General features: G+C 43.0%; 1 protein-coding gene across 1 annotated transcript in view; it reads right to left on the minus strand.

The window, feature by feature from the left end:
* The window catches only part of mettl16 (methyltransferase 16, N6-methyladenosine), a 51,550-nt gene that overhangs the window by 8,169 nt on the left and 30,881 nt on the right, over positions 1-12,500 (minus strand). The window contains exons 7-8 of the mRNA XM_061919176.1: positions 9,744-9,813; positions 2,175-2,264 (exon numbers count right to left, since the gene is read on the minus strand). Coding sequence (XP_061775160.1) covers positions 2,175-2,264; positions 9,744-9,813 — 160 coding nt within the window. The remainder of the gene's footprint in view (positions 1-2,174; positions 2,265-9,743; positions 9,814-12,500) is intronic.

Consider the following 12,500-nt stretch of genomic DNA (forward strand, 5'->3'; position numbering starts at 1 on the left):
ATGAAGAGAAATGACCTCCTCTCTTGACTTCTTTGACCACTCCCTGGACTTCACCATGTTGCAAATACACCATTGACCATCTACAAGAAGCTGAGCGTCACAGTCTTTTTCAATCAGTTTAATTGTTGCTCGTTATGGTTCTAATCACATCTACAGGTGTTTTCAACACCTGATTGAAACGACCTTATTCAAATTCTGTTCTTAAGAGTTATGATCTTCAAGGGGTTGAATAATTTTGTCAATGAGATATTAAGAGGAATGACACTGTTTGGTATGTTACAAAATATAATGTTGTAATTCAAGTTGCATTTGTCTATTTAATGCATCTTTATTTGATATGACTATAAACAAAACACGGAATAAATGTCCAACTTGCTAAAACACCAAAATTGTGTGGGGGTTGAATAATTTTGATCAAAACTGTATTTATTTGAATTTTTAATACATTTTGGCCAAAAAGGGCACATTTCAATTTCTTACACCCACTTGCCATTACATATGTTGAATAGAGGGGGAGCACTTCAACTTTTTACACACACATGTTGTTTCATATGTTGACCAGAGTGGGAGCACTTTTAAAAGCCACACAGTCAATTTAAAAAAATCCCTCCTTTTCGGGACCACCCTTATTGTGATAGATTTCACCACCAGGGATGCACATGAGACATTCTCTATTAGATGCGATTGTTTTCCGTATTGGGACCATGATTTATGTCATCACTTGTTCACACCTCCTCTTATGGAAGCTACTTTTCATTGTTCGTGTCTCAAGAAGGGTAGAAATATCAATCAATCAATCAATCAATCAATGTTTACTTATATAGCCCTAAATCACTAGTGTCTCAAAGGGCTGCACAAACCACTACGACATCCTCGGTAGGCCCACATAAGGGCAAGGAAAACTCACACCCAGTGGGACATCGGTGACAATAATGACCCAGTGGGACGTCGGTGACAATGATAACTATGAGAACATGATACTGTGATACTGATGATACTGATGACTATGAGAACATATGAGAACATGATACTGTGAAAGATCAATCCATAATGGATCCAACACAGTCGCGAGAGTCCAGTCCAAAGCGGATCCAACACAGCAGCGAGAGTCCCGTTCACAGCGGAGCCAGTAGGAAACCATCCCAAGCGGAGGCTGATCAGCATATATAATACAAGACCACACAAACACACACAAAAACACACACAATTTTTTGTATTTGTCACCTTCTTGCGACCGCCGAAAAATGCCTACCTCTTTAGAACCACCCTTTCTAAATATTGAAACATTTTATTTACAACATTAATAATATATACAAAGTACGCTAATATAAAAACATAAGCATTTAGTTCATTCATTTTTTTTTTTGTAATTGTTTTTTAATCTTCATTATTTACTTCATGTTATTGAAGTATATATACATATTTATTTTATTTTTTCAATACATTTTTGCCAAAGGCGGCACAGTTCAATTTCTTACACCAACTTGTTATTTCATATGTTGGCCGCAGAGGGAATACTTCACTATTTTACACACACTTGTTATTTCATATGTTGACCAGAAGGGGAGTACTTCAATTTCTTACATACACTTGTTATTACATATGTTGGCCAGAGGGGGAGCACTTCCCATTGTTACACACACTTGTTATTTCATATATTGACCAGAGGGGGAGCACGTTTAAAACTGACACACAGTCAATTTGAAAAATCCCTAATTTTTGGGACCACCCTCATTTTGATAGATTTCACCACCACAATTAGATGCAACGTTTTTTCCGTATTGGGACCAGGATTCATGTCCTAACTTGTTCAAACCTCCTCATATGGAAGCTACTTTTCCTCATTGATGTCTCAAGAAGGGTAGAAAAACAAGAACACACACACACACACACACACACACACACTTCCGGCCGTTTCTTTTTGGCAACGTCAACATCATTCCTGCTGCTGTTTACGTCTCCACTGTCCAGACAAGACAAAAGACGTGCACATTTCTCGCCATGGCAACTGTTGCCAGGCTACAGCCAAACTAAAGCCGCATAAAGCTCCCTCCCTGTAAGCGGGGGGACAGGAGCGCGGGGTGGAAGAGTCAAAGGCGCAGTTAGAGGAGGTGCGTAGCAAGGAGGAGGTCGATCATAAAAATACAGCCGCCCGAGGGCCGGAGAAGACTTACGGGGACGGTGACGTCATCGTAGAAGCTCCAGGCCAGCGCCCACCGCATAGTGCGACCCTGGCAGAACTCTGTGTGCGTCACTTTGGGCACCTGAAGACAAAAACGGGGAAAAAATGCGTCACTACGCTCTTGCTCGCTCCAAAGCTGGGGTGTGAAAGTCATATTTTGACTTAAGTTAGTGTAATTACAGCCTGCACACACTAATTATTCAGTGTATAATGGCAGCCTTAAAGGGGACAAGAGCTAAACCATATCAATATATATAATTTTATTTATTTATTTATTTATTTTTCATTTATTTATTTATTTCAGGCTATGACATAAAAAAATATTTAAAAAAAATTACAGAGTTGAAAACACATAATAATATAAATTAATATAGTGCAAAAGGTAATGTATAGTATGTAATGCATGATTGTCTAGTGGGAAGAAGACTGTCAGGCTTGTCCCTGACGGTTTGGTTTTGGTTTTGTTTCCTGTCAGCACTTTTATTTTGGTCATTTCCTGTTTTTCTCCCTGAGCACTGTTTCCCCTCAGCGGCGGCTGATTGGCACCTGGCCACACCTGGTGTCAATCAGCCCAATCTAATTTTAACCTGCTTTGTCCTCCGGTCAGTGCTGGATTATTGTTGTGTCGATTGTCACCACTACCTGTCAATGTCATTAATACTTTGTTGTAGTCATGTCTACTTCTGTTCACTCTGCTCATGCCATAGTTCCTTCGTGTCACAGTAAGTGTTTTTTGTTTCTAGTCCTCAGTTATCTTTTGTGCTAGTTTTTTGTTCATAGCCAAGTTTGTTATCCGCCTCGTGCGCGCCTTTTGTTTGTACCCTTTTGTTTGTTCTTGTTTTAGTGTTTAATTAAATCATGTTTACCTGCTCAATGCCTGCCGTCATCTCTGCATCTTGGAGTTCGTCACAAACACTACCTGACAGATATAAGTTATTTAATCATAGTAGCATTACCACAGCTAAAATAATTATTACACTGCAACAATAATTTGTATCAACAATGTAGGAATAATGAATATACCAACAATGGTAATGGACAACTTAGCAATAATGGTAAGGAAACATTACAATATCACAATAGACACGTAATCAATATCAATTAAAAATATGTTTGATAAAAACTTTGATTTTTTTTTTTTTCTACTTTGTCGGAAGAAAGCGGAAGTATGGAAGCAAGGTTGGTTGCATGAACAAAGGCACTCGCTCTCTGGTAACCAAGCAACGCAGGAAGTGACGACGCTAACAGCCAATCAGGTAACAGTATCAACTATCATGTTTGGTTGAAGAAATTGTGGTTAAAATACCACCGTATTTGTTATCATGCTAACATAATCTCAGTACGCTAACACTTTATGTTTGCTTTGAGCTAATTGTATCCGCTTAAACCTAAAAATCATGCCTTTTGATCTTGGCACCGTCACGCCAAATTTCTCCCCCCCTACAAAAACCTTCCCTCCACCCCCATTTACTTCCGGGATCATGATTAATACAGACGTTTTGTTAACGCTATATTATAAAAAATAAAAATAAAAACAATTTACAAACACAAGCTATGGGATGACGCATTTACTTCCTGGGTCACGTTTCCTCTTACCTCATCCCATAGCTTGTCTTTGTAAATTGTTTATATTTGTATTTTTTTATTGTTTATAATATAGCGTTAACAAAACGTCTGTATTTTTATAATATAGCGTTATATTTTTATAATATAGCGCTAACAAAACGTCTGTATTAATCATGACCCTGGAAGTAAATGGGGGGAGGGCGGGGGGGGGGGTTGTAGGGGGGAGAAATTTGGCGTGAAAGCACCATCTCAGACATATGCAAAATTTTAGCCTACTAATATTTCATTTTGATCATTAAAACCTACAATTGGTTTTTGAGACTTGTATTCATCTTGCAAGTATGCTAACAAGCTAACGTAAACTTGCTAACATTTTATGCTAGCTTTTTAGCTTAAACACAGAGATTCGCAGCACAGTTGGAGGGCCCATCAACATTTTCCGCAGTAATTTTACTATTATTTTTATTATTATTTTATGTTGACCATCTGTGTTGGCCCTGCGATGAGGTGGCGACTTGTCCAGGGTGTACCCCGCCTTCCGCCCGATTGTAGCTGAGATAGGCGCCAGCGCCCCCCCGCGACCCCGAAAGGGAATAAGCGGTAGAAAATGGATGGATGGATGGATGTTGACTATTCATTTATTGTGAATAAAAGAGGAAAAGTCACCTGGACAGCATGGCACTTTTTTGGATTTTTTCAAAACGGGACCGTAGTCAGACCAATGTGGTCTGTAAATCATACAAGGTGCTCGTTCCCACCAAGATTGGTAATACCACACAACTTTCGCCGCTCTCACCCTTAAGAGCAGTGGTGCCCAACCACCGGGCCGTGGTACCCCTTTTTTTTAATTATTAAATCAACGGTGGCAGAGGGGTTAGTGCGTCTGCCTCACAATACGAAGTTCCTGCAGTCCTGGGTTCAAATCCAGGCTCGGGATCTTTCTGTGTGGAGTTTGCATGTTCTCCCCGTGAATGCGTGGGTTCCCTCCGGGTACTCCGGCTTCCTCCCACTTCCAAAGACATGCACCTGGGGATAGGTTGATTGGCAACACTAAATTGGCCCTAGTGTGTGAATGTGAGTGTGAATGTTGTCTGTCTATCTGTGTTGGCCCTGCGATGAGGTGGCGACTTGTCCAGGGTGTACCCCGCCTTCCGCCCGATTGTAGCTGAGATAGGCGCCAGCGCCCCCCGCGACCCCGAAAGGGAATAAGCGGTAGAAAATGGATGGATGGATGGAAAAAACACAATATACACTTACAATTAGTGCACCAACCACAAAAACCTCCCTTTTTCATGACAAAAATGTCCCTTTTTCATGACAAGGACAAGAATATTTTAATGTAGACACAAAGAATCATCATACTGCTGTGATTATATGCATCAAGTGTTCATTCAAGGCTAAGGCAAAATATCGCGATATATATCGGGTATCGCGATACGGCCTAAAAATATGGAGATATTAATAAAAGGCCATATCGCCCAGCCCTGCACTGACTAGAATCAAACACCCACTGGGGTCAATGGAAGAAGTGGAAAGTGTGTGAAAGATGGTGTGTTTAGCAGCCTTCAGAGGTGGACGCTGGACGTGCTCGGGGTCAGTGAGCTCCGCGCCTCTTAATTGCGGGTGAGAAGTAGTGAGTGCGGAGCTGCGATGTGGCGAGAAGCACATGGCGGCGAAAAGGCTCGTTTGGATCGAAGTGACATTCCAGTTCAGTTCCGCTCCGAGAGGCACAAATTGGAAGGATCTCTAAAGACCTGCTGTACTGAGAGGAGACACGAGGACACTCCACAACACACCAGTGAGTGATTAGCATGTTAGCACGTGAAGGGTGGGACGCCTGCCAAAGCTGCACTTGTGCTGATGAGCATGAGCGCGGCCTCATGAGGATGCAGGTGCAAGTACGTGAGCGTCTTGGTTTTCTAAGCGTGTGATGGACACCACTGGCACGGGACTACAAGCCGATGCGGGGAGTCATGAGTTGGCTTATTAGTTCCGGCTGCTGACACTCATGGCTGCGAGTCGAGTCCTCTCATTGCCGACGTGAGACGCAGCGTAGCTGTTTTTCTTCTCTCGGTCCCCGGTGGACCCAAGCGCCATGACGGATGTGCATAGCTGTGTGTTCAATTTATTAGATACTGAACAAATATCATTTAAAGGGGAACATTATCACAATTTCAAAAGGGTTAAAAACAATAAAAATCAGTTTCCAGTGGCGGTATAGCTCGGTTGGTAGAGTGGCCGTGCCAGCAACTTGAGGGTTGCAGGTTCGATTCCCGCTTCCGCCATCCTAGTCTCTGCCGTTGTGTCCTTGGGCAAGACACTTTACCCACGTGCTCCCAGTGCCACCCACACTGGTTTAAATGTAACTTAGATATTGGGTTTCACTATGTAAAGCGCTTTGAGTCACTAGAGAAAAGCGCTATATAAATATAATTCACTTCACTTCACTTGTTGTATTTTTTTAAGTTTTTTCAAAATTTTACCGGTCTCGGAATATCCCTAAATTAAGCTCCAAAGTGCTTGATTTTCGCTATTTGCAATGCCACTATCCATTTCCCTGTGACGTCACACAGTGCTGCCAATGTAAACAAACAATTGCGAATACCACAGCAAGATATAGCGACATTAGCTCGGATTCAGACTCGGATTTCAGCGACTTAAGCGATTCAACAGATTACGCATGTATTGAAACGGATGGTTGGAGTATGAAAGTATTGAAGAAGAAACTGAAGCTATTGAGCGAATAGCTATTGACGCTATTCATAGCCATAGCATGGCCGAATAGCTGCGTTAGCATCGCCGGTAAAATGTGCGGACCAAACGATCAGGACTTTTGCATCTTGTGACACTGGAGCAACTTAAATCCGTCGATTGGTAAGTGTTTTTTTCGCATTAAATGTGGGTGGAAGGAAACGTAATATAGTTGCAAATGCATCTGCAGGTTATCCATACATCTCTGTGCCATGTCTGCTTTAGCACCGCCGGTAAATAGCATGTTAGCATCGATTAGCGTAGCATGTTAGCATCGATTAGCTGGCAGTCAACATCAACAAACTCACCTTTGTGATTTTGTTGACTTTATCGTTGCAAATGCATCTGCAGGTTATCCATACATCTCTTTGCCACGTCTGCTTTAGCACCGCCGGTAAATAGCATGTTAGCGTCGATTAGCGTAGCATGTTAGCATCGATTAGCTGGCAGTCACGCCGCGACCAAATATGTCTGATTAGCACAGAAATCAACATCAACAAAACTCACCTTTGTGAATTCGTTGACTTTATCGGTGCAAATGCATCTGCAGGTTATCCATACATCTCTGTGCCATGTCTGTCATCGCCGGTCAAATGTGGAGACACTTTGGTACATTCAATGGGGGTCTGGCGGCAGACACTTTCGCATCTTCGGGCCAGTGGTGCAACTTGAATCCCTCCCTGTTAGTGTTGTTACACCCTCCGACAACACACCGGCGAGGCATGATGTCTCCAAGGTTCCAAAAAATAGTCGAAAAAACGGAAAATACCAGAGCTGAGACCCAATGTTTACAATGTGTTGAAAATGAAAATGGCGGGTGTGTTACCTCGGAGACGTCACATTCTGACGTCATCGCCTCCAGAGTGATAAACGGAAAGGCGTTTAATTTGCCAAAATTCACCCATTTAGAGTTCGGAAATCGGTTAAAAAAATATATGGTCTTTTTTCTGCACCATCAAAGTATATATTGACGCTTGCATAGGTCTGGTGATAATGTTCCCCTTTAAAGAAAGTATAAATAACTTAGGTCCCAATACCGAGCTTTGTGGAATAATGATCATTTTCAGCACAATAACTTAATTTAGTAATTTTATTACCGTATTTTTCGGACTATAAGTCGCAGTTTTTTTACATAGTTTGGCAGGGGGTGCGGTGCGACTTATACTCAGGAGCGACTTATGTGTGAAATTATTAACACATTACCGTAAAATATAAATTAATATTATTTAGCTCATTCACGTAAGGGACTAAACCAGTGGTTCTTAACCAGGGTTCGACCGAACCCCAGGGGTTCGGTGAGTCGGCCTCAAGGGTCCGGCGGAGGTCCAAACACACCCGACTCATCGTGTAAATACAAACTTCTCCCTATCGCAGGGGTAGGGAACCTATGGCTCTAGAGCCAGATGTGGCTCTTTTGATGACTGCATCTGGCTCAGATAAATCTTAGCTGACATTGCTTAACACGATATCCATCCATCCATCATCTTCCGCTTATCCGAGGTCGGGTCGCGGGGGCAGCAGCCTAAGCAGGGAAGCCCAGACTTCCCTCTCACCAGCCACTTCGTCTAGCTCTTCCCGGGGGATCCCGAGGCGTTCCCAGGCCAGCCGGGAGACATAGTCTTCCCAACGTGTCCTGGGTCTTCCCCGTGGCCTCCTACCAGCTGGACGTGCCCTAAACAACTCCGTAGGGAGGCGTTCGGGTGGCATCCTGACCAGATGCCCGAGCCACCTCATCTGGCTCCTCTCGATGTGGAGGAGCAGCAGCTTTACTTTGAGCTCCCCCCGGATGACAGAGCTTCTCACCCTATCTCTAAGGGAGAGACCTGGAAACTAATTTCGGCCGCTTGTACCCGTGATCTTATCCTTTCGGTCATGACCCAAAGCTCATGACCATAGGTGAGGATGGGAACGTAGATTGACCGGTAAATTGAGAGTTTTGCCTTCCGGCTCAGCTCCTTCTTCACCACAACGGATCTATACAACGTCCGCATTACTGAAGACGCCGCACCGATCCGCCTGTCGATCTCACGATCCACTCTTCCCTCACTCGTGAACAAGACTCCTAGGTACTTAAACTCCTCCACTTGGGGCAGGGTCTCCTCCCCAACCCTTTTCCGGGCGAGAACCATGGACTCGGACTTGGAGGTGCGGATTCTCATTCCGGTCGCTTCACACTCGGCTGCGAACCGATCCAACGATAAGTAATGAATAATTCCGCAGGTAATCACAGTGTCAAAAATAACCTTCAAAATATAAAACATTCTCATGCATTTTCATCAATCCATCCGGTTTTCTACCGTCGCATTAATGGTAAGAAGTATTTAATGTATTTTTGGTTAGCCTCAGAATAACAATGTTATTAAAAAGAATAAGAGACTTATTATATTCTAAAAAATGTTGGTATTTCTTAAAAATGCACGCACAAGGTTGTATTCAGTGTTAAAAAAATAAATAAATTATATCGCTTTCACGGAAATACTTTAAAAAATATTTGGCTTGAACGGCTCTCTCAGCCAAAAAGGTTCCCGACCCCTGCCCTATCGGCACATTACGGATACTGCAACAGCTGACTGATTTGCAGGTGTGTAATTTGTTGTGAGTTTATGCACTGTGTTGGTTTTGTTGTTGGAACAAGGTGATGTTCATGCACGGTTCATTTTGTGCACCAGTAAAAAAAAACATGGTAACACTTTATTATGGGGAACAAATTCACCATTAATATAGGTGCTTATTAACATGCACATTTGAAACAGCTGTTGCCGTGTAATCAGGGAAAGTCCAAATAAAAGAGGAGGCGTACAATTTTTCGTCAGAGCGTGGTGACAATGTACAAGACTACAGGTGTATGCGTTTCTCCTAACTGAGCCAAATTTAATTCTGTCTCTGTTTGATTCCTTGCTTCTTGTCTTGTTTAATAGATGTCACCAGTGTTTAAACCCGACACAAATATTCCCATCTCCATTAGGAACACTCACAAAGTGGAATAATAACACAAAAGGACCGAGTCACCAACACGTGTATTCTTTGTTTGGGCGCTTCCAGGTCCGCTGAATGAAACAGTACGATAACCAAAATGGTAAAAATAAAACGCTCAAACCGAGGTATTTTTGGTTAGCCAGCGTACCTGCATGGAGTGATTTATGAAACTCCACCTTCAAAAGGTGGCAGCAAGTATGTGCCCCTGCCACCCCAAGTACTCATGTCAGGAAAATGTTTGCTGTTTTTTGAGATTGGGACTACTCACCCCTTGCTTCCTCAGCTCTTCTTTCAGCGGTGCCAGGCTGCACTTCTTCCCAAGCATGCAACTGTACCACCTGCACAAAGACACAACAACCAGCATGTTCTCAAACGAAGTGACAAAATGTTTTTTTTCCACACCACATGGTCTGTTTGGGGTTCAAGACTAAGAAAAAGCACATTGATTCATCACAAGCATGTGACTCTTTGTTGCAGCAGGAATGTTACCCTAATCTGACTCCAAATATTTGAAACATTTACACTTTCGGACAAACCATGGTTGCACATTTAGATGGTTGGCTGAAAGACACAACACAAAATTATTGGTCAGCATTCATCCATATTCTTCCGATTATCCGAGGTCGGGTCGCGGGGGCAGCAGCCTAAGCAGGGAAGCCCAGACTTCCATCTCCCCAGTCACTTCGTCCAGCTCTTGCCGGGGGATTCCCAGGCCAGCCGGGAGACAGTCTACCCAACTGTCCTGGGTCTTCCCCGTGGCCTCCTACCGGTCGAATGTGCCCTAAACGCCTCCCTAGGTTGGCGTTACGGGTGGAGCAGTGGGAGAGTGGCTGTGCGCAACCCGTGGGTCCCTGGTTCAATCCCCACCTAGTATCAACATCGTCATGTCCGTTGTATCCTGAGCAAGACACTTCACCCTTGCTCCTGATGGGTGCTGGTTAGCGCCTTGCATGGCAGCTCCCTCCATCAGTATGTTAATGTGTGTGTGTGAATGGGTAAATGTGGAAGTAGTGTCAAAGCGCTTTGAGTATCTTTAAGGTAGAAAAGCGCGATACAAGTACAACCCATTTATCCTGACCAGATGCCCGAACCACCTCATCTGGCTCCTCTCGATGTGGAGGAGCAGCGGCTTTACTTTGAGTTCCTCCCGGATGGCAGAGCTTCTCACCCTATCTCTAAGGGAGAGCCCCGCCACCCGGTGGAGGAAACTAATTTCGGCCGCTTGTACCCGTGATCTTATCCTTTTAGTCATAACCCAAAGCTCACGGACATAGGTGAGGATGGGAACGTAGATCGACCGGTAAATTGAGAGCTTTGCCTTCCGGCTCAGCTCCTTCGTCACCACAACAGATCGATACAGCGTCTGCATTACTGAAGACGCCGCACCGATCCGCCTGTCGATCTCACGATCCGCTCTTCCCTCACTCGTGAACAAGACTCATAGGTACTTGAACTCCTCCACTTGGGGCAGGGTCTCCTCCCCAACCCGGAGATGGCACTCCACCCTTTCCCGGGCGAGAACCATGGACTCGGACTTGCAGGTGCTGATTCTCATCCTTGTTGCTTCACAATCGGCTGACAAACGATCCAGTGAGAGCTGAAGATCCCGGTCAGATGAAGCCATCAGGAGCACATTATCTGCAAAAAGCAGAGACCTAATCCTGCAGCCAACAAACCAGATCCCCTCAACGCCTTGACTGTGCCTAGAAATTATGTCCATAAAAGTTATGAACAGAATCGGTGACAAAGGGCAGCCTTGGCGGAGTCCAACCCTCACTGGAAACGGACCAAGATCCATCTATTATTTTGATAATCAAGTAATCCATTTGTTTGTTGGATGAATCGAGTACAGAAAACCCTCGTCACTGTTATTTGAGTCCGTGCCTGACTGTAAAGTAGCAATTATTAATTATAAATCAAATTATGATGATTAAAATAACACTGTATAAGTTAATATATTACACTCCTTTATTCATTGTTTGCCATCATTTGGATTATTCATTGAATGTATGTATTGTTAACTACAGGTTATAGATTAGTATTAATTTGAAGGGACAATGCACAGAAACATTAAGTTCTGTAGTTAAATACCTAATTTCCATCTGCAGCTACTGGCTACCTAAATTAAAGGGATACAAAAATCATGATACAAAATGACGACAATACAATCATACTATGGCATGTATCAAATTAAGAAAAGTCATAAAATGCCCTTTCATGGACACATACTGAATATACAATACAACCACACCTCATTTACATCATCACACAAATACAATACATGCTTTTGTTCATGTTCATGGCATAGCTCGGTTGGTAGAGCGGCCGTGCCAGCAACTTGAGCGTTGCAGGTTCGATTCCCGCTTCCGCCATCCTAGTCACTGCCGTTGTGTCCTTGGGCAAGACACTTTACCCACCTGCTCCCAGTGCCACCCGCACTGGTTTAAATGTAACTTAAATATTGGGTTTCACTATGTAAAGCGCTTTGAGTCACTAGAGAAAAGCGCTATATAAATATAATTCACTTCACTTCACATCTGTCATTTGTAAAAACAACCATGATTTTAACAGACACACCTCACAATTAGTAAATATTATCATTCATTATCAATAACGTTATTGATGTTAGTATTATTATTATTTGTGGTGTAATAATGTTCTTTGTCAATACTGTGTTATTACTATCCACTTCACCGTTGGTTTTGTTATGAACACCAGTATCATATGTGTACATTGTGTCAGCTGATGTAATTATGTTGTTGTTGCCCCTCTTTATCTTGTCCCCACGACACCCCACTCTGTCTTCTTTCCATCTCCTCCTGCTGCAGTCCGGATGCAGTAAATATGAAATCTTTTGTAAAGTAAATCTGTCCAGCAGATCCAGGCCTTTAGATCAACAATATTCTTTGGCTGCACAGGACAGATTAAATTATATATGTATGTGTGTATATATGCATATATTTATATATATGTATGTATACATGTATATTTGGGAATAAGCGGTAGGAAATGGATGGATGGATAT

Source organism: Nerophis ophidion, linkage group LG13 (genome assembly GCF_033978795.1).
Source record: "Nerophis ophidion isolate RoL-2023_Sa linkage group LG13, RoL_Noph_v1.0, whole genome shotgun sequence".
NCBI classification, from domain to species: domain Eukaryota; kingdom Metazoa; phylum Chordata; class Actinopteri; order Syngnathiformes; family Syngnathidae; genus Nerophis; species Nerophis ophidion.